Source organism: Syngnathoides biaculeatus, chromosome 19 (assembly GCF_019802595.1).
Source record: "Syngnathoides biaculeatus isolate LvHL_M chromosome 19, ASM1980259v1, whole genome shotgun sequence".
NCBI classification, from domain to species: Eukaryota; Metazoa; Chordata; class Actinopteri; order Syngnathiformes; family Syngnathidae; genus Syngnathoides; species Syngnathoides biaculeatus.
The window spans coordinates 12,762,695-12,789,177 of record NC_084658.1 but is presented as its reverse complement, the minus strand read 5'-3'; the positions used below and the strand labels follow the sequence as shown (position 1 = coordinate 12,789,177).

Here is a 26,483-nt window from a genome sequence, read left to right as displayed (position 1 = left end):
ATCGCTTTGGAAAATGAATCAAGCGGGCCCCTTGTAACCTAGCCGGATATCTTTCATCAGAATTGCACGTTCCCCAACTGCATCTGAGGACCATTTTCTTCGTAACATTAACTTTTCCAAGCGCACGCTACTGGCGACCAGCATTGCTTGTGGGACAACACGGCGGCAGGGGCGTGTCAAGCCAGGGGTTAATACAATGCGGCTATATGATTGGCTATTATTGTACGAGTGATTGACAGGTCGGAAAGGTCCACTGACGTCATCGTGGCTTAAAGTGCTTCAATTAGCCACAAGTGTGCCCCCCCCCCCAAAAAAAAGGAATTCATGGACGCAGACACTTTTGTACCTGCCAGCTGTGTAGCCATCACTCAGCCCAGTGCTCTAAATGCAGACATAACAAGCTCCCTGACAAACACACACACACGCATTACCCCAAAGCAAACAGTTCAACTTGAACGTCAAAGCAAATAACTTTATTTTTTTGATTGCGCTTTGTAACAAAACACACACCCGGACCTTTCAGTGCTAACAAAGTTATTTGTGTATCGATAACAATCGCTGGCCACAGCATTGAGGCACACCTGCACGATTTGATTTCGTCCGAGTCATGACATATCGTAATAAACTATCTATAAATGGGTTATGCGTTGCTATCTCATAATTTACAATTAAGAATTTACATTCTTAAGACTAAATTAGGCAACACGGTGGATCAGCTGATAAAGCATTGGCCTCACAGTTCTGAGGACCCGGGTTCGATCCCGGCCCCGCCTGTGTGGAGTTTGCATGTTCTCCCCTTGTCTGCCTGGGCTTTCTCCGGGTGGGCACTCCGGTTTCCTCCCACATCCTAAAAACATGCGACATTAATTGGACACTCTTAATTGCCCCGAGGTGTGATTGCGAGTGCAACTATTTGTCTCGATGTGCCCTGCGATTGGCTGGCAACCAGTTCAGGGTGTACCCCACCTCCGGCCTGTTGACAGCAGTGATAGGCTCCAGCTCTCCCCGCGACCCTTGTGAGGATAAGCAGTTCAGAAGATGGATAGATGGATGCATGGATGGAAGACTAAATTAGCAGCTATAAATAGGAATGTGCGGCTGTCTTGCCAAATAGTGAGCCCAATTCATAACATTTGATAATCCATTTATTGACTAATAAAATACACTGTGCAATAAAATATATCATAATGAATAATGACCGACTTGCCAAAAAGTGAACCAAAGACATTTGCGGCTGTTTTTACAACAGTGACTCTGACTTGCCAAATAGTGAGTCGAAGCAATGCATGCCCATTTTTGTTTAAACAAGTCATAATCCCATAACATTTGATAACCCACTTACTGACTAATAAAATATTCTGTACACGATATCAAAATGAATAATGACCGACTTGCCAAATAGTGAGCCAAAGTCGTTTGTGGCTGTTTTTACAACAGTGAGACTGACATTTTGACATTTTTCCCCCACAAATAATTTATCATGCCATATAAATGTAACAACTTATCTTTAAAAAAATATTAAGAGTTAACCAAAGGTGGGAGACTGACTTGCCAAATAGTGAGCGCGAATCATTTGCGGCAGTTGTTCTACTAACATTCAGTCGGCCATAAAAATGTAATAGCCGTTTATGAAACGTTTATAAAGGCTATTATAAGCATTTGCAGCGCTGGTATTGGAGGTGGTTAAATAGTGCAGGTGTGCCTAATGAAAAGGCCGCCAAGTGCAGATCTTCCTTTAGTCTGGCATTGAATGCATCTTTTCCCTTTTATTGCAGCCTGCAATCACTTGAATACAGGGGGGCATGTTTCAACATTTCAACAAGGGGCGCCGCTATTTAGTCCGCCGTCCGATTACTTTTTAAGGAATTCTTTTCCCAGCCGTCCTGAATGAACGCGCTGTGTACAATTAAGGCAGGATTTTTGTGTGTGTGTGTGTGTGTGTGTGTGTGTGTTGCGGACAAACCCCGCGCTGTCTCGCAGAGCGGGGAGGCCTGACACCTGGGCAAACACGCGTCTGTCATCGGCCGCGGAAGCCGCCGAGCAACCTGTTGTTTTTTTTTGTTTTGTTTTTTTTTGTCAGCGCACAAAAGAAAATGCCTGAAATTAATTTAGCACTCAGCATTCATCTCGCGGCGGAGGGCTTAAGGCCTCATTCGGAGCTTGCGAAACCGGCAGAAAAGGGGGCTTCACGGAAGAATTCGGAGCCAAGCGCTGCTAAGACGTGACATGTCGAGCGAAGTATGCGCATCCTGTTAATTCAGACGCGGCGCTAATACCTGGGATCTTGGGCGAGGAGCCTCCCTCCTCTGATCTCTGGCGGACTCCGTGCCAGGCCTCTCCAGCCGGGCAGATAATTGTCGCTTAGTCAGGCCACCGATCCCGCACGCACCGCTTCCGAGACTTCATGACGAATGAAGGAGGAAATATTCATAAAATGGCACCTTTCTGGCCACGCAGAGTGACATTTTGTAAGATTTTAGCACATAGCGCTTGTTTTGTCTCCATGATGCGCAAAGAAGTTGAAAAATAAAGCTACATCCGCGTTGTCAGTTGCATTCCACGAAAACAATATCAGCAAAGTTATGATTAGCTGATGATGAGAACCGCGGTCATTAGCTGCTAAAACTAGCAAAGGAAAATGCTACATTTTAGGAGACCAAAGAGACTCAAAAATCTCAAACTAGAAACAGATAAACGTGGGCTCTGAATAAGCCAACATTTTTGTTAAGGCGCTAGCTATATGCTAAATGCTACATTTTAGGACGTAAGGGAAGGTAAAAAGAGACACAAACCTATCATCTACTCCGGCTGAGTACTTGTACTCATACTTGTACCGTTTGCAAAATAGTAGTGCATTATTAAGAGCTTGTTAAGCAAAATACAAATGCTACGTGACTTATTTGAAGACTAGTTGCTATCTTTGGTGCTAACTGCTTAAACTACTACTAAAACTACTATTACTACGACTACTACGAATAATAATAATAATGGGAAATAGACGCTAAAGGCTAATTTAACTTTTGGAAGTGAAAGTGGTTGGAAAAGGACTCAAAACCAGCCCAGATAAATGCAAGCTTTGGATAAAGTCCTCATAGTCATTTAAAAAAAATCGTGGAAATGCTACCGCTATGCTAATGCTAACGTTATAAGAAAACACAAGGTTTGCCTCCTCCAAGGTGAGCTGTATATGTGTGTATCATGTCCTTGTATTATCCATAAAATAACGCTCCTGTTAGCTCAAAAAGCTAATGTTATGCTACTAGTGCGACGCAGTACCATCCATCGCGTTTGCGAGCTTAGCCGGCCAACGTGACGAGGTTTGTCGGAACCTTTGTGCGGCTACAAAAGGGTTTTGCTGAGGAATGATTGTAAAAATGAATAAAAATTGACTCCCCGGAAAAAAAATGGCACTCGTTCGTCCTTTGATTGATAAAGCGAGCGCTGTGTACCTGCACGTGCGAGGTATCGGCGGCACAAAAGCGCAGTAAACTTAGTGCCGTCGCCATGGTAACACCACGCAATCAGCTGTCACACAAAGACTCAAACGGCACTTAAGACGACGAGGGCGGGAAGGAGATACAGGGGACAGGGAAAGAAAGCTCACATTAACATTGTTATGAATCATAATTATGAAATTGAAGTGTAAGAAGCAATTCATCTCTTTTGTAAATAAAGCCTGGTAGGTATCCAATGAAAAGCATCTACGTAGGTCCAAATGTGGAGTTTTTGCTCTTTTGCCCGCAAAGCGACGGCGAGCGAGTAATTGACGAATTTGTTTGGGATTAAGCGGAGTAACGAGATACATGCCGCACAGTCTAAATAACTTTTCACGGGCGAGCGCGCCGGCGTTATTAGCATATGAAAATCGCAGCATGAGAAGCGATCCTTTGCCGTTGCTTCAGGACCCCCCCCCCCAAAAAAAAAAAAAAAACGTCGATAGGAAGCTTAGCGAGGATTCAGGTCATTGTCCGGGAGGTAATTGAGTAATTAAGAATTCTGTCCTTCAATGTGGCCCCCGAGGAGGGCACAAAGCGCCACGTCCAGGACCCCCCCCCCCCACCCCCTTTCAGCGACAGGTTAGCCACCGGGGCAGATTAAGCCCGGCCCCCCTCCCCTGATCAGACTCTAATACCGGCCGCTTGTATGGAGCCCATGTCGGCTTGGGCCTGCTGAATGGTGGCTTATGGCAGCTAAAGACCTGGAGAGGAGGGAATCCTCGGGGGATTACGCTTCACGTTCCCCCTCAAGTGGGAAATCAAAACAGTCTGGAGCGTCTGGGGGATCATCCCCAAACACATTCCACAACATCTCAACTTTTGGGGGAATATTTGACGCTCCCAATGACACGTTTTTTTTTTTTTTTTCTTCTCTCTTCCCCCAACAAGGCCCACTCTGAGAGGATTAGTGTAAGTAAGTCGCAGCGATAATGAAATCATGGGCTGAGGAGCTCTCGGGAGGATTTTTGATACAAAAGGGAACCCGAATTACTTTTCTCTTTCTTTTTCTTGTGCAATTCGTTACTCTCAAACGGTGAGAACGGCTTGACGAGAACCCCGCGGTGCCGACCGCCTTTTCAATCAAATGTCATATTTTTCCAGAGGGAAAAAAAGAGGTTGTTTTGTGAGCATTAATGCGTCTTTTTTTTTTAATTTAAAAAAATATATATCGTGAGTGAAATTACATATTTATTTCAAGAAAAGTGAAGTTTTTGTCATGAACTCCAATAAGTCTTGCAGTACTGTATATACAGGGTGTCCTAAAAAAAAAAAAAATATATATATATATATATACATTTTAAATAATTGGAAACTTGATGTTTATTATCATTTGAATAATTTTTTACATGTAAAATAATTTACAAATGTCTATTATTATTAAAGTGTGTATACATTTTTTGGGACACCCTGCATATAAGAGCAGGGCTTCTCAAAGTATAATAAAATAGATGAAAATCTTAATTATGGTGACATTTAGAATATGAAAGAAACAGCCTTAGTTTCCTTTTGAACAAATATATTAAAAAAAATTTAAATATCAATATTTGGGAAAAAGTACATTATTTAATCAATTTTCCTATGATGAAATTAAACTATTTTTCATGAGAAAATGTTTGATGTTAGGAGAAGTTGACTTGTTCCTAGGAAATATTCATTTAAATTGAAAAAAAGTTGTTTTTTTTGGGGGGATAGTTGTTTTCCAACATTATCGTATCAGAATAAAGAGATATTTTTTTTCTTTAATCAGGTACATTTTCGTGAAAATAATTGCTCTTTTTTTTTTTTTTGAAAAAAAAAAGTACCTGCTTCAAAACTTATTTTCCCCTGAAAACACTTTATAAAAAGTCAAAATCCTTTGAGAATTAAATCCCACTCCCTGAAAACAAATGAATCCGTTTCCATTTGATTTTCCTTTTTAAACCCGGTCGTGGTCCACCTTTCTATTTTACGATTAATTTAACACTAAGCTCTCAAACGGTGAATGGAAATCCCATTACGACCCCCGCCTCTAAATTCGGGGACGTCCGACATCTCCGCCCCTCCCTCGCTCCCTCCCGTCCCGGTCAGTGTGCACTCCTCAGCAGCGGAACGCATCGTCGTGGCATGGATGGACACACCTTTCTTTCGGACTACACACAAGCATTGACTTAATCACGACACCCGATCTTTGCTCTAGCTCTGTTGATGTTTGTTGCTTTTATTTTGGTAGGTTTCTTCTTCCTGTTTGTCTTCCATTACTGTTAGGAGACTCAGCGGCTTATCCAGCGCCTTTTTGTGAACAAGTGACTCTGGTTTGAATCTCGCGTGACCCGTGTGGCGCATTTGAGGTCCACCCGTTCTAGGACGTTTGGATGGCGCACCGAGCAAACCAGCAAAATACGACAAAGCAGTTGTATTGCATTTAAGGCAGTTTAATCACGCACACAACAATATAACACAAAACAATAACAAGCTAACACAAAAAAGAAGTTCAAAAAAATGAATAGCCGCCAAAGTCGGACAAAAGTTACTGAAAACGGGAAAATGTTCTTTCCAGCGAATATTCCAAGTGAACAAATATTCCAGAAATGTCCAAAAGACGAAAGGGAGAATGCGGTGTAGCGTCCGTGTACTTGTGTACTTGCCCGAAGGCGGCAGTGCTCGTAAAAAACTCCCGTCGACAGTCCTTCTTGTCCTTAAGTAGGCACTTCTTGGAACGTTCCAGAATTCCGCATCACAAAAGATCCGCGTCATAATAACTCAATAAAATACGAAAGGATAATGAAAAGAATGAGGAATAAAAAATACACACACATAACACATGGCGCCACGGTGAATCAGATGGCAAAGCGTTGGCCTCACAGTTCTGAGGAGCCGGGTTCGATCCCGGCCCCGCCTGTGTGGAATTTGCGTGTTCTCCTCGTGCCTGAGTGGATTTTCTCCTCCCACATCCCATTGGACACACAAAATTGCCCCTAGGTGAGATCATGAGTGCGGCTGTTTGTCTCCATGTGCCCTGCGATTGGCTGGCGACCGGTTCAGGGTGTTAAGCCCCCGCCTCCTGCCCGTCGACAGCTGGGATAGGCTCCGGCACTCCCCGCCACCCTCGTGAGGATAAGTAGATAAGAAAATGGATGGATAGATTACTGCAGCTAACTGAGTCAAGTGTGCAACTTCTTCTTGCGGGTCTGCGTTATGCTGCCCCCACGTGGCCGAGTGGCGCACACCGGAAGGAGTGCCACAATGTCTATTAAATTGGAGCCAAAAAAAAAAAAAGTACCAATAACATTTTCTTCACATTCTATTTATAATTGTCAGTACTGTATGTTTTTTTTTTTTTTATCAAGTAAAATACTTTAGAGTACTGTATTCCATATGGGGACAAAAATGCATTCCAGAAAAATGTTTTGGTGGGGGTGGCTGGAACAGTTTGTTTAGCGGCGTACTGTGAGAATTATTATTTTTTTGGGTTCCATAATGGTTGGGAAACAGTCAATAGAAAGCAGGGCTTAGACAGGATGACAATATTTCCTTCCCGGGGGATCAGATATGCCCGCACATGCTCTTTCTTAAGAAGCGCTTCATGTGACCGCCAAGCTGTTATTATTATTTGTCGGGGACACGGTCACGCCTTGGCCCGGTTCGCCCAAGAGGCAAAGTCCGACTCCCTGCGCTGACCAATCAAAGATCGAACCGCCATGTTGATTCCAAGCAAAAGATTTCCCATCATGCCTCACTCTCGGGAAGTACAGTTCGACGGAGGCGCATTCCGCAGGGCCGGCTCGGCCGCGAGCTTCGAGGAATGTTTTGCCCGCGCTCGCGGGTTTAATATTTAACACGCGTGCGATCTTATCAGCGCCATAACAAAGTATTTATGGTTGTCCCGTGATTGATGCGTGTTGTTGCTGTTGCGTCCGGGGCTCGCCGTTGCGCTGGAATATGTGTCACCGCTCAATGGAAGCGGGAAAAATACATATACATATCTAGATATATATTGACTTTTTCAGTTTTTATTTCATAAGCTATATATTTAAAAAAAAAAGTTGTCTTTATTGAGGGAAACGGGAAGAAAAATGTTGTAGTTGTAAATTTATGAGAAAATAAGTGCTGCCTTTTTGGATATTTCTCCAAGAAAAAAAAAGTCACAATATTATATCGAGAGAAAGGTATATATACAGTAATTTTTTTAAAAACTTAAATAAATTAATAACTCAGGAAAACAGTTAGCATTCCTTAAAACAGGGGTGTCAAATTCATTTTTCTCACGGGGCGCATTGTCGTTCCGACTTCCCTCAGAGGGCTGTTGTGACTGTGAAACAATAAAAATATTTGTCTCGTCATATTTACATCATCGGTTTACAGTATGAACTAGTTTTGGAATCATAACTCTCGTAATACCTCAACTTCAGCATTTATGATAATGACATTTTGAAATTAGTAGTAGAGATTTTGCAAAAATTGTCACTCTCGATTTGGCTCCGCGGGCCACGTAAAATCACGTGGTGGGCCGATTCTAGCCCCCGGGCCTTGAGTTTGACACCTGTGCTTTAATATGTCTAGTATAATGTGAGGAAAAAATTATTTTTCCCAAATCAGTAATAATAGTATGAAAAAAAACATGCCCCCAAAACAGTTAAAAAAAATTCTAAAAAGTTTCATTAAGCTGAGGATCTCAAATCTGCCCAAAGGTATGTAATAAACGTAAATCTAATTTCATTTTTAAAAATAATTGTAATCGTTTGTGGAAGAATAAATGTAAATAATAATATAAAGAAGAATTAATGTAAACTTGAAAAAAAATCCTAAACCTAAAAATATCATGAGGTAAATTGTTTAAGAAAGTCTTGATTTTAGGGAACATTTTTTTTGGTTTTTTTAACTTAAATGCATATTTTTACCTTGTATCATTTATGAGCACACCATATTTTGTGGACTTTTTCTTGAATTTTATGCCGAAAAAAAGAATGTCACAACTAATTTTAAGTTTTGTCTTGTTTAATCAATCGACGGAATGTGTGAATTATTATGCGTGTGCCCCCTTATGATGACAACGGGACTTTCCCCCTTGAATTATTTTTTTTTTTCACTTTTGAGGATGATGTGACGTTTCAAAAAAAAAAAAAAAATCATTAGCGAAGCGACAAAAGCGGATGCTCTAAGTCAGAATAAATGAGGCGAGAGCTTGCAAACATAACCCAACGTGGCGGCTGATTGGGCGACAAAGATGAAAAAAGGGGCCTTTTGAAGACGCTGCCCCCCCCCCCACCCCCAATCCTAATGTTTGCGCTCCGTGTTGCCCCGGGTGCGTGTGAAATGCTTGGCGCGGACAAAGTACAGCGCGGCCGGTGCCCATGCTCCTTTGTCCCGCCGGGTCGCTGAAGAGCTCTCTTCACAGGTCCGGCAAACAGGCCCTCCGGACTCTTGGCATATCTCTGAAGATCCTCCTTTTGTGCGCCAAAAACACACGACTCTCTCAAGGAGACCGTCGGGGGGGGGGGGGGGGGAACAAGGCAGGGCCGGTGAAAAGGCTTAAGTATCTCACGGACCCCCCCTTACTCCCAACGCACACCTCGCCACCTCCTTGCCACATGATAATTGGGCCCCGAGACACTTTTTTCCCTCTAATTCAGTGAGTAAATTGCAAAATGGGAAGAAGGTGAATGGGGGCCGAGCCGCGCGCCGACTCGGAGGAACCGGGGGCCGCGCTTTGTGCCCACAAAGGGGAAATGTTCCGTTAATCAGCAGTGGGAGGCGTGAGCGCCTTCAAAAAAAAACGAGGGCCTTCTACCATCGCTCTATTATTAAATATTCAGCGGCGACAAGCTACAGCCTTTAGCAAAACAGAACGAACGGCAACTAGCAAAGAAAAGTTCTCAAGCTAGCTAGCTAGCGAACGTCCCAACGGCGACAGCGAGGAGACATAAATGGGACGGTAATCTCCTTGGAATTTCCTCGGCATGTCGGCGTTACAGAGGGGGGGACCGGGAGAGCCGGACAGTGGAGTTCAAAGGTCAACGGGTCCAGTTTGCCCAGGCCCATCTGTCACCCCACCCCGTCTGTTTACGTAGCCCCCCCCCCCCGTCCGACTACTTTCGTCTTCCCGGCGAGCGGACTTCACACAAACACTCAAGATCTCGTTATTTCTTTCGCGAGAAAAGCATTTTTCTGCTATTTTCATCCGAAATCAAAGCGACCCGCAAATAGATGCGGGGCGGGGGCATCTATCGGACTAAAAATAGAAAAAAAAAACCACGCACGCGCACACACTGAGGCGAAACCATTTCAAAGTATGCCAAAGACAGTTATTCACACCGTCTTTGATTACGCCATTTAATAACACCACCAGAGACAAGATGGCTGCCGCTTCAGCTTCCACTGATCGTCAGTTATTTGAAATCTTGATACTGTACTTAGGGGGGGATTCCCCCCCCCCCCCACACACACACACCTTTTTAACGTGTAAATAAAATTACAGTCCTGGCTATGTGTTTAAGTTAATCTTAGTGAAAGAACATATTAGAAGCTGCCATTTTCAGATTTACCTTCAAAGCGACCGTGCGGAAAGTAGGGCGGAAGTGAGGAGAAGGGAAAATGTGATGTGAAAAAAAAAAATCACATATAAATGTCTCCTTAGGAATTAAATTGAAAATAGTAAAAAAAAAAAAAAAAAAAGTGCTATTGTAGATTGTCTGCAGGCTTTTTTTTTTCCTGGAAACAAATGTGATGAGTTAAAAACAGAAAACGATGGAATAAAAATAATACTATATAAATGTTCTTCTCCTTCCTCTTCTTTTCTCTCTCTTTCGTCTTCTCCATCTTTTCCTTCTTCTTCTCATTCTCCTTCTTCTCCCCCTCCTTCTTCTTCTTGTTCTCCTTCTTCTCCTCCTTCTTCTCATTTTTATTCTTGTTGTTCTTCTTGTTCTCCATCTTCTCCTTCTTCTCCTTCTTCTCCTCCTCCTTCTTCTTCTCCTGCTTCTTCTGCTCCTCCTCCTCCTCCCTTTTCTTCTTGTTTTTGTTCTCTTTTTCTTTCTCCTTCTCCTTCTTCCGCTCCTCCTCCCTTTTCTTGTTATTGTTCTTTTCCTTCTCGTTCTTGTTCTCCTTCTGTGCTTCTACTACTCTCTTCTTATCTCCTGCGCGCAGGCGAGACTGAGGAAAAGTCTTCGGAGGGGAAAGAGAAAGAGAAGGAGGAGAAGGAAAAGGAGAGGGAGAAGGAGAAGAGGGAGAAGGAGAAGAAGGAGAAGGAGAAGGAGAAGGGAAGGAGAAGGAGAAGAAGGAGGAGAAGGAGAAGAAGGAGAAGAGAAGGAGAAGGAGGAGGAGAAGGAGAAGGAGAAGAGAAGAAGAAGGAAGAAGGAGAAGGAGAAGGAGAAGGAGAAGGAGAAGGAGAAGGAGAGGGAGAAGGAGAAGGAGAAGGAGAAGAAGAAGAAGGAAGAAGGAGAAGGAGAAGGAGAAGGAGAAGGAGACGGAGAAGGAGGAGGAGAAGAAGAAGGAGGAGGAGAAGGAGAAGGAGGAGAAGGAGGAAAAGGAGGAGGAGGGGAAAGAGAAAGAGAAGGAGGAGAAGGAAAGGAGAGGGAGAAGGAGGAGAAGGAGGAGAAGGCGAAGGAGAAGGAGAAGGCGAAGGAGAAGGAGAAGAAGGAGGAGAAGGAAAAGGAGAGGGAGAAGGAGAAGAAGGAAGGAGAAGGAGAAGGAGAAGAAGAAGGAGAAGGAGAAGGAGAAGGCGAAGGAGAAGGAGGAGGAGAAGGAGAAGGAGAAGAAGGAGGAGAAGGAGAAGGAGAAGGAGGAGGAGAAGAAGAAGGAGAAGGAGAAGGAGAAGGAGAAGGAGAAGGAGAAGGAGAAGGAGAAGGAGAAGGAGAAGGAGAAGGAGAAGGAGAAGGAGAAGAAGAAGGAGAAGGAGAATGGAGAAGGCTCAGAATCTTCTCCTTCTCCTTCTCCTTCTCGCTTCTCCTTCTCCTTCCTTCTCCTCCTTCTCCTCTCCTTCTCCTTCTCCTTCTCCTTCTTCTCTCCTTCTCCTTCTCCTTCTCCCTCTTCCCAGGCTTTTCCCTATTCATGGTTGCCGTGCGCTCTCTATAACATACGACATATGAAATATTTGCTAGCCAAACGAAGACCGTCACGTCACTTAACTGAACCACAGAGAACTGGAGGGAGCGAACTCCGCCTTTGTCATTTTGCAGAAAAACGATTCAAAATTTTACATCCGCTGGCCAACGACTGCCGTTAAACGTTGAGTGCGACACTGGTCCATGTCCAAACATTTGTGGGATTTATCACGGTGATCAGGCTCAGCTTCAAGTTGCAACAATGAGGGTGACAAATAGGTAGCATCAAAGTCTTTTTGTTGAAATATCGCGCAGACAGACAGCGCGTGCAGGGACGGGCCCCCGCGTGTCGTAAATCTTCCATCGCGCGAGGAAAGCCGTGATCGCAACGTGATTGACCGCCGACAGATTTACGGCAAAATGACTATTGTTGCGTCCGTCCGCCCGCACGCCCTTCTCGCGTCAACATTTCCTCCGGCTTTGATATCGTAGCGAAAGGTTGAAATGGGACGCTTCGTGCGTCACTTTAATCAGGACTTTCCCCATCGTGTACGCGAGTTTTACGGCCGCTGCCTACCCTTCGAAACAGATTCTTCAGGAGACGCTCGCCAAAAAACATAAAGTGGAAAAACACGGCAAACAATAGCAACTTGTTTGAGCGGAATGATTTAAGGCTCAAGCACATTTGTTTGGCCAAAGCCGCTTAAAACTGAGGAGGGGGCTTAAGAAATACCAAAAGTGTGAATGAACAAACATCATGTGTTCCTGGGTAGATGTTCATTTAAACGATACGGGGGAAAAACCTTGAAAAAATGATCCAATATTGATATTAAACCGCTCCATACGATTGTACTACGTGGTCCCAAGTAATTCTCGATGACTGCTGCACGTAATCAGCCAATCAGCTGCGCCGTTAGAACGATTAATGTGTCCCATCCAATGATGAGTCAGCAGTGATTCAAATGCCAAATTTAGATTCTAAAAATCCCCCCTCAGAATGAAATCATTTTTTTTTTTGGGGGGGGGGGGTGAGGTGGGGTGGGATGAAATTCCAACATAATTCCCTTAAAATTCAGGTTTACTTTTCATGATTTTTCCTGGTAATTTTGTCAATTTTTTTCTGCAAATATTTTTAAATCACTCTCAAACGATTAATACTTCTTCACCATCACTTGTACTTTTTTTCACGTAATATTTACACAGAATTATGACTTTCTATGTTATAATTTATGACTCTCTCCATTCATTTCAAAATTTTGAACATTCCTCCCCTTAATTGTAGGACTTTTTATCTCATATATTTTGACACTATTCTTTTAAAATTCCAATTTTATTTCCGTAAGAGACGACAGTTTAATTTTTAACAATTTTGACGATTTTGAAAGATAAAGATATTTTTATTAAATCTATCAAATTTGGCAGGCTTGTTAACAACACTTTTCATCCTGTTGTATCAAATTTACAAGGCCTTTCATGTCACTTTTCTCGAACATAATTGTATGATGGGTTGTCCTAAAATTCAGGAATTTTTCCCTATAATTTTCAGATTTTTTTGTGGTAGTTATACTATAATAATACAATTGCCGTTATTTGTCGCCTTTCCATCCAATGCTTTTCATGCACGTTGCTTCTCGCCAAGTGTTGTCTTGCGTTCTCACTCCAGCTAAGTTGTGTGCGTGTGTGTTATCTAATATGTCCCTTCATTCAGCGAGCGAGCTGCAGCAGTTCGTAACTTCATCTCAAAGGCGCACCTGTTTACTAAACGGCGGCGAGGGCGACACCGCGGAGTGATGTCGCGCCCGCCCGCCGGAAGATGAAAGCCGGGCGCGATGCTCTCATCCCGACCCCGGACAGCTGGATCCCGTCGTCGTTCCCGGGTTGGGGCATCGCGACTCGATTTCTGTTTGATACACTTTGATTCACCCGGCCGCGGAGGGGTGGGCGATGAGCAGCGACTTGTCAAGGGCGGGGGGCTTTTACGGGACGCGGCGTTTGTTTATTAATCACTAGGTTGTGTGATGTGTCTCTCAGCGCGCCAACAGGTATAATTAAGCTCGAAAGGCCACGCCGAGGCTTGATGTGTCTGCATTTGCTTTTTTTTTTTTTTTGGTTTTATCTCCTTTTGAAGGCGTGCGTGTGCTTGCGTGCGCTGTACAGTACAGCGAGGGTGTAAATAATCCTCCATCGTGTGTGCGTGGTCAGGGAGGAGGAGGCGGGGGCGGGGGGGGGGAGCTTTCTTTCAAATGTTCCCACCTTGCATGACCTCCGAGGTGTCTGCTGACACGCCAGCTTGTTTGGTGTTTTTTTTTTTTTTTCTTCTTCCTTCCAGCACGAATGACAGTTCAAAGGTTGGCGGGCAAGCGGTTTACTGCTCGTGTGACATCTTGGCTTGCACAGCTGAGGCAGCCTGTGTTTAACCGTGGGACAAACTTCTGTTTTGCTGCGGAGGGGGAGTCCGCTTCTCGGTGTTAAAACAAAACAAAAAGCTTTTATTGACATGAACAGCGAAGGTGGAGTATAGACGGTTTTCGACCACGTGACTACATCCGGGGCTTGCGGCCATGTTGGATGGGTTCTCGCTATCGCTTTTGCATACAGACCGGAGTTACGCAAATGTTCATACGACTGTTAAAAGTGACGCGTGAGGGCTGAAAAGGCTTTGGAACGTTATCGGGGCTCATTAGATGTTGTTTCAAGAAACCGTTACGATAAGAAGTGTGCTTGGATCAACAATATCGACCCATATGCCTCGGAGAAACACAAATGGAGCACACAAATGTGGGCGTTGGTAACCTATCCAGACACCGTCAGCTATCTCCTCTTCTCAACAAGCGCTTATACCGTGGACCAACTAAAGAATTACAAAGGTCTAGAGGCCTACAACTGATTCATCAATGGCTGAGTTCGTGATGCGAGTTCCATTGTAAGCAACCTTTGTCTCCACACCGTGAAGGTTACGCTGTAACAGCGTGATCAAAGTCAGCATTGTGTTACTCAGTATGTTATAACGTTATTTTCAAACTACGCTTTTATCCATATTTCATCCCGAATGAGAATCATTCAACCAATTTTTGTCTTTGAGTTGTGACTTTTTTCCATTATTTGATTATAATATATATAGCATGACAATATTGCTCCACCCATCTTTTTAGAACTTTTCTGTATGATTTTTCAACACTAGTCCCATAAAATTTTGATTTTTTTCCCTGTAATTTAATGATCCCCCCCACATTATTTCAACATTACTATTGTAAAATTCAATTTAAAAAAATTAAATGTAATTGTAATTTTAATTATGTAATTCAAATGTAATTTTTATTTAAATAAAAAAATAAAATATGGAATTAATTTTATATAATTTATTATTTAAAATGCATTTAAAAATAACTTTTTCTAAGAGAGACAGACAGATAGGAAATGGTTAACTGTAAAAAGCTAAAACTTTTTTTCCTCCCTAATTTGTTTCTTTATTTTCATATTACTTTTGCATTCTTAGAAAATAAAATTTTTTTTTTCAACATCATTTTCTGATTTTGTCTGCCGTCAACTTGATGCGGGGCGCGGCGATGCAATTAAGCGGCTGACAATTAAACATCAGTAAGTTCAAGCTGACACTTTCCAACATGATTCTGCGCCGCAGGACAAAATAACAACAACAAAAAATTTGCAGTAACATCTCATTAGCGTGGCATGTATGTATGGCGTATACGTTCTGTAATTATTACTGTTATCTGATACGCTGTTTTGACACAAGAGTTATATTTAGTTATATTAGTACTATTTTTTAATTTTTCCAACATTATAGATCAATTTTGACTTTGAGTTTGAATGTGATCAACCAATTTTGAGCATCGCCAAATCCCACTTGTTTCTTTTGATGTTTTTTTTTTGCTTCCCCTGTCAAAAATACAAATACTTTTAAATTCTATTCAGTTGTACATGTTATGGGTCACATTAACTGCAAAAAAAAAGTTTGGAAATGATTTGGTTCCGTGGTAGCACAAAAAGCTACGATTTCAACAAGGGTGTGTAGACTTTTGACATCCACTCTGGATTTCTAATGAGATATGTTGCACATTTCTTTTCAAACATATATACTGCTGTAAGGCTTCTATTAATGACACATATATATATATATATATATATATATATATATATATATATATTATATATATATATATTTTTTTTTTTTTTTCTGTATAGTGCCAGTAGGAGCTTAAAAGGTATGACTGGATTCATGTTGTACGCATTGTTACCCAAGCAGCATGGAGTCGGAATTGCGAGGGATTTAAAAGGAAGTGCTCGGAGAAGTCGCGCCGCGGGTGGGCGGGCTACAATTTGCGGCCATTACGCGGGCCCATTTCGAGCAATCCTGATGGATTCGCCGCAATTATTGTCCATTACGGGGAAAGATGGCCGCCGGCGAGGGCGGCCGGCAAATTGGCGCTTCCGTCGGCGGACACAATGCGCTCGTGTCGGGAACACGAGGCGGGACTGTTTTGCTGCTAAAATTGATACGTCGCTTCCCAACATTTTCGCCTTTTGACCCCTTAATGCAAATCCACGTTCACCTTTGACCCTACTGGAACGTTACGAATATGTATGGTCTTTAAGCGCGTGAGCATTGTATATTTGCTATTTTTCCAAAAATAAATAAAAATCTGTATAATCATCATATACAGTACAATCATGTCTATCTATCTATCTATCTATCTATCATCTATCTATCTATCTATCTTCTATCTATCTATCTATCTATCTATCTATCTACTATCTATCTATCTATCTATCTATCTATGCTTCCATTCACCTTTCTATCTATCTATCTATCTATCTATCTATCTATCTATCTATCTATCTATCTATCTATCTATCTATCTATCTATCTATCTATCTATCTATCTATCTATCTATCTATCTATCTATCTATCTATCTATCTATGCTTCCATTCACCTTTCTATCTATCTATCTATCTATCTATCTATCTATCTATTATCTATCTATCTATCTATCTATCTATCTATCTATCTATCTATCTATCTATCTATCTATCTATCTATCTATCTATCTATCTATCTATCTATCTATCCATGTAGCTAGGTCACTATCTATCAATCTATGTATCTGTCTCAATGAATAAAAAAGAAAAAAAATACACGTGTTGATACTATGCATACGGCTTAACTTCTTTATGCTATTAAAATTTTGAAAAATCCAATTAAAATAAACTCACTTATTATAATTTAATTACAATGTCTTATTTGAGAGTACTTAGATTTATTTAATTTAAAACTTCTAACATAGGAGTAGTTACTTAAGAGAAATCCATTGTTAGCATATTATTGAATTTAAATTTAATTACATCAATAAAAAAAGATTAATAATTCTGTGAGTATTTTTTTTTTTTTTTGGCCTTGTTCGGGTGTCAGGTCAAACTGAATAGATCCCTTTTTTGCAAGAACACGTTGATTGCGTCACATTGGAGTTTCAAGGCTTCCTCTGTGATTTTTTTTTCTTGTTAATATCATAATTAATGTTTATTGAAAGTAATGTTTTCTAACTTCTTTACAGGCTTAAAATTGTAGTCAAAATCTGCTCGATGGTGATAACCAATTTGAGTTTCTTCCTGCAGCCAAAGTGGTTTCGTAATCCGAACAAACGGGAGGCGGAGCATACGTCAGCTCGGTGTGAGGTGATCTTGAGCTTTTTTTTTTGCTGATACACCGGTCTGGACAATGATGGCGGCGGCGGCGGCGGGGTGGGGGCGAGGGGGCGGGTTGAGTCACTCCTGGCAAAGGGGACACTCACGCGGCGTCGGCTCTGGCAGGAGTCAGCACAAACCGGACCTAATTGAGTCAGTCGCCCCCGCTTATGCTTCAACTCATATTAATCACAACGGCGGATCAATAAGTTCTCAGGTGCTAATAAGCGCTGGCACATTTTTGTGATATGTGAGCCCCTCCATCATTTCCCCCGGCCGCAGATTTATAGGAAATCTATTGTTAGGTCCGAAGTATGAGGTAATGTAGCACTTAGTAAATGAAGTCAAAGCCAAAAGCCCGCGGGGCGATTTGTATTTCATTTACAAAAGGACGCGTCTAATCATTCGGGGCTCCATCTCCCTGAAAAGCAACCGGGGGCGCTCTAATGACCGCGCGCTTCTTTTATGGACGCCGACCGGTTAAACCCCCCCGCACGGGACCGCGTGTGAGCGATTAAAGTCATGTTAGGGGAGGCATTACAGGTCAAGTCATAAAATAATCACATTTAACCGATCGCTCGCTCGGTCATCTCTCTGGCTGACGTACAGTAATTGTTCATTTGCCGTTGCGGGCTGCCCTCTCTCATCTATATCTCCGCACAACGGATTCGCCTGACAACAACGGCAATACCGCAGAGTGGATGATGATGTGGGTCTGTGCATTGTGTACACAAAAGTCCAAACACCCCCCCCCCAGGTGGTGCACGAGCACCGGCCCTCTCGGCATGGATGGGAAATGGATCGTGTGGACTTTTTATATTAACTGCAAAGTCGGAAAACCTTAATTGTATGAATAAGTTTGGGGATTGGTTCCCCCCCCCCCACACTTTTGTTTTGGCTTGAGCACCTCCCCCTCCAATATGTCTATGCACACGCCTGACAAGGTGTGTTTTAAAAGTTCCAGAACTGCTGTTACGAAAGATAAACCCGACCTTTTTCGTTCCAGTCTGCAAGCTCAATGCTAACACACAATGCAAAATGCCATGGCCAGGCTAACGATTAGCATCCGTTACTGCCCTGTACGTCACTTCCTGCTTCTTGTCAAAAACAAATCCCTCGAGAGGATTTTCATGGCGGGAGTTACAAAAAGCCATACACGTCAAAATCATGTTTTCTGGTGAAAAAAAAAACGCATGGGTCCATACCGACTGCCGTTTTTTTCATTAATAAAATACTAAAAATCATGCATTTCATGACAGTGGCCCTTTAAAAATTCAGCATAAACAATTTCTAATAAATCATATAATTGATAAAAAATGTCACGCTGTGTAAAACCTGAACATAATCATTCATCTTCCTCATCAAAAAAATAGGCAAAAACTTTGAACAATTGAGATTTAATATGTCAAAATATATTCCCACGAAGAGGAATAATTCTGCTCATATTACGTTCACGTTGATTGCGACTATGAGACCGTGCGGGCGCACATAATTTTTTGTCCGGTTGCATTTATTCTAATAAACGAAACAAGGAGGCCAAATCAGATTCGAGGATTTCTACGAGCCATCCTTACTTGGAAAAACTGAGTAGCAAATCCATATTTTTCCATTCCAACCTCCTCTTCAGTCCTACTGCTACTTACGTTTCTTCTTCTTTTTTCTTTTTTTGCAACTTAAGTCATCAGTTCTTTACACGTCAAGGTGAGTTGTCTTTTGAGAAATACCACAGATCAGGTTAAGAGATCCACGGGGGGAAGAAAGTTAAATAAAAAGCCCTTTAAAAAACGGCAAAGACAAACACGCCGGCTGTTGAAAATAAAAAGCACACACTGAAATCCGTTCTGATGACAGTTGGAAGAATGCAGGAGGGGACTTGAGCCCCATCTTCGCCATATCTTTTAAGCGTGATTATTTACTTAAAACAACAAACCAAAGCCCCAAGTCTGGCAGGGTTGGACGCCGAGGCCCTTTGATTGAGCCCAGGGCTCGAATTCTTCGCTAATAAATTGTTCCGCGCCTTTTGTCTGCGGCATTAGCGCCAGCGGTCTCGCTTTTTCTTGCCCTAATCTCAAGAATGCGGCAGCCTCTTGAGGGGAGTTCGCAGGTTTCCTCCACTCCCGTGCGTCGCGTCTCGGCTTTTTTTTTTTTTTTTTTGTTTTTTTTTTTGTTTTCTTAGGACGGCCGCACGGATTGACGGGGCCTCGCCGTTAGCCGTCTCGCTTTTCGCCGACCGCGCCTGAGCACATCAGTGTCAGTCAAGGCCGCAAAGCGTTTAAAACAAAAAAACAAACAGACACCCCCCATGCCCCTGCTCCCCTCCACCCCGCTAGATATTGAGCAAACTTTTCATCGAGACCTTTTTGGTCCAGGGGGAGGCGGGCTACTGCTTCTCCTGGCGATGGTGTTTGTGTGTATGATTTTTTATTTTTTTTTCCAATGTGAAGGTGACCTGGGAGGGATCCCTGAGCTCACAGCACAGGTATGAGCAGCTTAGCTTTGTTCTGACGACAGCTGGCTAGGTGAGTCACATTGACTAGCCTCCTTTGGTCAGGTTCCAACTATGAACTGACAAACGCCTGACAATAAAATAATCATTAGTAGACATTCAGACATGGCATGAAGGGGGGGATAAATATTTGACCCTTTGTTGAATGCGTAGGTTTGCTCACTTCTAAAGAAATTGTTTCCAGTTTTTTTTTTCATTATGGTAATACGGTGAACTGTATTGGGGTTTGGGATCAAATAGTAAAAATTTGCCTCACCTTAGAAACTATGAAGTGTCCTCTATTAACAGTTTTTACCACATTTATTTAAATGTATTATTTAAATACACGAATGATAAATGACTTTATCTCGAGTTTACAATATTTGCGTTGATCAGTTGATCAGCTATTAACTTCCACCACTGCCAGTTCAAATATGGATCTTTCTGTGCATCATCTTGAGAAATTATGAGAACAATTAATGAATTATTTCTCCTCATGTACAGTCAGGGTTGTTTTATTTTGTTTTTTCAGCATATGTTTCACTGCACGGTAGTGATCAATACATTCATCATAAATAAGTCAAGGAACCTACAGCATTTTAAAAAAATAGTGACTGAAACGTTTATATTTAGTGAACTGTGTCACGGTTTTAACATCGTAAACACGAAGTGCGTACAGTATGAGATTCATTTTGTTTTATTTTGAAATGTAGTAAACTTGAACTTGTCCCCGGGCTCAGCCAATCAGAAGCGGTTAAGGGGGGACAGGCGGGATAAGAGCTATGTTACCTGGCAACTGCCCCAAACTCTGCGCTGATAGGATGGCGACGGGGAAGGTTTGGCTTTCATCTCTTCGTAACTTTTATGAAAAATGAATGCAAAAGTGTCGCAGTTTGAGGAAGTGTCTGAAACAGCGTGGCGTTTAGTGGCTCGGGTACACACACAGACATACACACTCATACATATTTACTCGAAGTAGCGGGACATATTTCGTGTGTTTAATCAATAGTGACGTCATTTTGAATGTGTAGCTCCCTTGGCTAGCTTAATTATATGCTAAGACACCTGTGTACCGCCAAACCTTTACGGTAAATAAATCATTTAAAGTATAACATATTCAACTTTAAAACTACACATTCAATGTTCTGTAGTTAAGGTCTTTGCTATTTTTGTCAGTTCATGTGTGTGGAAAATTGTGATTGATTGCCTAATTCACACGAGACAGGACATTACGACACGTTTCTAGTGATAGCAATTCTGCCATTTTCTTAGCCGCTCATCCTCACAACGTTCACAGCGGTGCTGGAACCTTTCCCAGCTATCTTCGGGCAGGAGGCAGGGTACACCCCGATTTGGTTGCTAAACACCAAGTCTTTTGTAATGTATTATTGGAAAGCTTTGCTAAACACAAAACTTGACGACGTACAATAATGATGTTAATTATATGTCGTTAATACCAAAGTTAAATTCCTATACAAGATTTGGGAATGAAATTTTTTATAGTGGTAGTATGGTGTGTGGGTGGGTATCACGTCTGGCTCTCAAACCTGAGGGTTGTGGTTCGAATCAAATTGAACTTAACCTGCATGTTAGCTTAAGTGAAGCAGTAAATAAAAATAGATAAAATGTAGAGAAAATGCATGAATGCACGCCTAATGTGAGGTTGAAAATGTGTCCTTGTTTGACAGGATTCCAAACTCAGCAGCAGGCTGGTGATCACCTCAGTGGCCCTTCAAGATCACATCACCAGGAACCTCCTTGAGCCCGATTTCTTGCTTTCAGACCCGCTGCTGACCTTCAGAAGCAAAGCGCACGCAATTCCCCACGCAAGACAGACAGGGACCCAAAGGGATGCTCCCCGGAAACTCGGACAAGAGCGAGAATACGTGCTTGATCCCGTTTCGCCACCTCTAACGTTAGGTAGGTCGGCCTAACTTTGGAACGATCGGACGTGTCTGGTAACGTCTCCCTTGTTTCCACATTTTTTGTTCGCCAGCTCAGAGGATGGGCTTGGTGGACTCGCCCCCGGAGAGGCTGAGCGAGGACGGGTGGATTCTGGTGAAGGCCAGGTCCGTCCAGCAACGGGAATCCGAGCAGCCGTGCTCGATATGCCGGGAGCCCTTCTGCCTTCAGCCTCAGGTGGTCAGTCCAATTCAGTTTGCCTGTCCGAAAGGCGTGCAAAGAAAATCTCCATCCGTCCATTTTCACGACTGCTTTTATGCTAATTCGGATTGTGGGCGAGCTGCAGCCTTGCTGGGTGACCTTGAGTGAAAGCTGGGGGGGGGGGACACCCTAAACTGGTCGCCAGCCAATTGCAGAGCCAATCCAAAATGTTTGCTCCCCCCGGAAAAAAAAAAAAAAAAAATCCAGAGATTAGTGTTGAATGTGCAATATATGTGTTAGATTGCCGCTTGTTGTCTCCGCTCTAATGGCTTGTGGACCTGCTGGAAATTGTTCACAGCAGGGGGGCCCTTTTTTCCGGTGATGGAGTGTGTTGACCGGGCCCCAAACAATAGAAAATCAATACGCTCCCCCCAGCTCCATTCCACTCCCCTGCCCTGTAGAGATCTAAGTCAATTGGCTTGTGTGTCAAGTCGGATTGGTTAAAAGAGCATTAAAGAAGTCCTCTCGCAGGTAGTCCAGGTTCCAGCCGGCACACAGAGGCTCCTCTTGATTCCTTCTATCCTCTTAGCAAATAACACTTAGCTACACACTTTCACATATGTGCCTGAATACGCGTTTTTAAGATGGAAGCACACACACACACACACACACTCATTGGTTAATTCTGAACACTGTCAAGTCACATTTAAAAGAGGGTGTGTACAGTTGTGCAACCACATTATCTCAAGTATTGAGTTTTACCCCCACTCTCAAAAAGGTTCCAAATATGTTTTCACTGGGGGTGCGTGACATTCAGCAGGTCATGGTGACGGTGGAAAAAGTTCTGAAATGATTTATTTTGGTCTCGTTTTGTACGCGCTGTCACAAAAATCTCGTATTTCGAACACGTGCGTGTAAACTTTGCACATCGACTGCACCCGCACGCGCTCGCGCGCTGTCGCTTATCACGTCCTCGCCGTGTCTCTGCTCGTTAGGTGCTGCTGTCCTGCTCGCACGTCTTCCACCGAGCGTGCCTGCAGGCCTTCGAGAGGTTCTCCGGCAGGAAGTGTTGCCCCATGTGCCGCCGGGAGCTGTACGAAACGCGGGTCATCCACGACGCCGCGCGCCTCTTCCAAAACCAGTGCGCCGTCAGGTCAATATTTTCAACTTCAAATATGACTTGAAATAATAGTACCAAAAATACTACAAAAAAAAAGATTTTATTGAGGCTAATCATAGTTTAACATACAAAAACAAATACATGTGACTGATTAATGAGAAGCGGCACGGTGGATGAACTGGTCAAGCGTTGGCCTCACAGTTCCGAGGACCCGGGATTGAACCCGGCCCCGCCTGTGTGGAGTATGCATGTTCTCCCCGTGCCTGCGTGGGTTTTCTCCGGGCATCACATCCCAAAAACATGCAACATTAATTGGGCACTCTAAATTGCCCCTAGGTGTGATTGTGAGTGCGGCTGTTTGTCTCCATCTGTCCTGCGATTGGCTGGCAACCATCAGAACACCGTGCGGGAATACTTCACGGAGATGCTCATCCCCTGACCCCGACCCTACTGAGAACCTTTTTAGTTAAAAAAAAAAAAAAAGTTTTTCAGAAGGGTGGCACAGTGGTTCAGCTGGTAAAGCGTTGGCTTCAAAGTTCTGAGGTCCCAGGTTCAATCCTGGAACCTGGGAGCCTGCGTGGGTTTCCTCTGGGGGGAGTGGGGGTTTTCCTCCCAAATCCCAAAAACATGCAATATTAATTGGACACACTAAATTGCCTGTAGGTGTGATTGTGAGTGCGAATGGTTGTTCGTCTGTATGCGCCTTGCGATTGGCTGGCAACCAGTTCAGGGTGTACCCCTCTTCCTGCCCGTTGACCGCTGGGATAGGCTCCAGCACTCCCTGTGACCCTCGTGAGGATTAGCGGCAAAGAAAATGGATGGATGATTAATGAGATCGATATAGCAGAATCGTTTTTATCAGCCAAGACACGACACACACAACAAATTTTTCTACAGTAGTTGGAGCTGCTCAAGTATGACAACAAACAGCCCATATAAGGAAATATACATTTATGAACATTAAATTTTACTTTGCCTTTAGTGAAGACTATTGATAGCGTATAAATACTGTAGATGCGTCATCCGCTATTTTTGTACTTCGCCGCTTGTCGTTTTTTTTTTTTTTTATTCAAATGTTTCTCGTCTTCCTTATCAAAGTTAATGATTTTGAATTGTACAAGAAACCTCAAGGGCGCATGATTCAAGGAAGTTAGTTGAGTTAGACGGGCAGATGGTTGTGTTTGCATCCCGTAATGTTTTAAGGAAGCGTACATGTATTAATTATTACTTTATACGTTCAGAATTCAAGCGTTCTGGCGAGGCTACGTGACCCGGAAGTGGTACGGGAACATTCGGAGAACCGTCTGCCCCAACGACAAGCGGCTCCGGCGCAAATTCTTCGAAGCGAAGGTGAGTTTGGCTTCTATGGAGACGTGACATCGTCACAATGAGCCTCGGGTGCGGGTCATATGCGTTACATGCCGGTTCTTGTCTCGCCATGGAACTTTATTTTACCTTAATGGGTCAAATTAAGACGAATGTTGAATCGCAGACTTTGTGTTGAAGGTACTCTCTGACCCCAAGTACACACACACACACACACACACCTTCACCTGCGTTCACCCTCTCCAGCCCCTTTGATGCTTTGTGAACGTCTCCATGTTTGTTCGCTAATACGGAGAGAGTTTTTTTTTTTTTTTTTTGGGTTTTAGTCAAACAGTCTGAACATTCCAGACTCCACACAAAAGCACAACGCCTCCCCGCACTTGTTTGGGTCTGCTGTTCCTCCATCGATTAATGCGTGCGTGCGGGTTTGTGTGTGTTGTGTGGCGACTGTAGTGTTTGGATACCTGGGCCTAGGGAGCTGCGCGTGTCAAATTCTGACCCGTGTTTGTTTGCGTGTTGAATGATGGCGTTGCCTTCAAGGTGCCTCATAGCAACAAGGGAACATTGCCACCTAGTGAACCAGGCCCCGGTCTTAGGTGAGCGCCGGTCTTGACGCTTTCCGAATAATTCATAATTCAACCTCTGAACAGCGAATATGTTCCAAGCTTCCGCGCAAAAATCTGTGATGTAAGGAGACCATATAAAAACTTGAAAAAATAGTTTTACCCCTCCCACATGACCACATTAACCATATTTAAAGTTACTAAAATGCAGTGTATAAACACATTGTAAACATATTTGAACAGAAAGAACGTGCATCCATAAAACGTATAGCTCTTCTTTTCCTTTCGGCTTGTCCCGTTAGGGGTCGCCACAGCGTGTCATCTTTTTCCGTCTAAGCCTATCTCGTGCATCTTCCTCTTTAACACCCACTGTCCTCATGTCCTCCCTCACAACATCCATCAACCTTTTCTTTGGTCTTCCTCTCGCTCTTTGAAAACGTATAAAAAATGTATAGCACATATTATATATATTGTAGTATCTGTATGGTAGATTTCTGCCTGTTAGATACATGGATGTGCCTTTGCTTGTGATGTCTCCACTTCTTACAGACAAAAAAAAAATCGATGATATTTGGAAATTGATATTTTGTGGAAAAAAAAAGAAAAAAAAATTATGAGACTTTATCTTAAAGTCCCATCAGCCAGTCCTACTTTTCAGGCATGGCTCGGAACAACACGAGTTTTCAGTTCACGCCACGCGTAATCAGCAAAGTCGTCAGACGTGGCAGACGAGTCACTGGTGACAGGTGGACGAGGGACGCCGCTTTTTAGGTAACCTCTCTGCCATCGCCCTCCATCACCGCACTTGTTAAACCCGGCCGCGGCGCGTCAGACAAGACATTTACTGAGCCAATTAAGTCGGCCGTGACGCATTAGGCCCCGCCCGCCAAGTGGTCGTTGCCCGTCAGTCACCGGCGTGACTTAGCGGTCGTGTGGGTGGTCACGAGATTCTCATATCTTTAGTCGCGCTAGGGATGATCTTCAAGAACACAGTGCTGACAGGTGTGATTGACTCCCATTTTGAAGCCGGGGAGGGTGATTGGTGGCGGGTGAGGTAGTGGGACTGTGTGGGTGAGGGATTGGGGGGATCTTGTTTGCTTAGCTGACTGTAATGCAAACAGGCATGTTGGTGCTGGGCCGGGGCTGGGCCTCCGTGAACCTTTTCGTGGCAGTAAAGCATCTTTGTAGAATGAAGACAACAAAATGAAACAAGAAATCAACAAATGTCTGATTTACGTTTTGTCCAAGTGTCAACACACTGAAGTTCTATTTCAAGTTTGGGCAAAGTATCCTCTTTAATCCAACTCACGGAGCATATTAACATGATCAGGAGTCCTGTACTACTTGTTGTAGAGATGTAAGGACAACTCATTGATTCTCAAATGAACCTGGACCTTCTATTCAAAATTGAGATTCTAAAAATCCAAGTTTGCCCGCCCCTGTTCTATCGTCTCTGTTGACAAGGAGATAAAACGCCCTCCGCGCTCCGCCTCATCTCCCCCCTTTCGTGTTTCCGCTCCTGGTTCAACGGCACGGCGAGGCAAAGTTCACCGCGGGCCCCGACTCTTGTTTACTCGGCTCGTCGGAAAAATCGGACCGCCTCGTAAAAACGGCCTCCGCCCGGGCGCTTAACCGTTGTTGGATTAGCGATAAAAGGCCAGCTGTAAAGCAA

At 43.3% G+C, this 26,483-nt stretch overlaps 1 protein-coding gene across 6 annotated transcripts in view; it reads left to right on the top strand.

Moving 5' to 3' along the window:
* Positions 1–20,438: 20,438 nt before the first annotated feature.
* Positions 20,439–26,483, top strand: part of rnf32 (ring finger protein 32) — a 40,559-nt gene continuing 34,514 nt past the window's right edge. For 3 of the 6 annotated variants that reach the window (XM_061804967.1, XM_061804970.1, XM_061804969.1), the window contains exons 1-5: positions 20,511–20,633; positions 21,388–21,619; positions 21,696–21,841; positions 22,798–22,955; positions 24,164–24,272. In XM_061804967.1, the coding sequence (XP_061660951.1) occupies positions 20,571–20,633; positions 21,388–21,619; positions 21,696–21,841; positions 22,798–22,955; positions 24,164–24,272 (708 nt within the window). In that variant the 5' untranslated portion in view covers positions 20,511–20,570. Of the gene's footprint in view, positions 20,634–21,387; positions 21,620–21,695; positions 21,842–22,797; positions 22,956–24,163; positions 24,273–26,483 lie in introns of all 6 variants that reach the window. The other 3 variants (XM_061804973.1, XM_061804972.1, XM_061804971.1) reach the window with 3 other exon arrangements.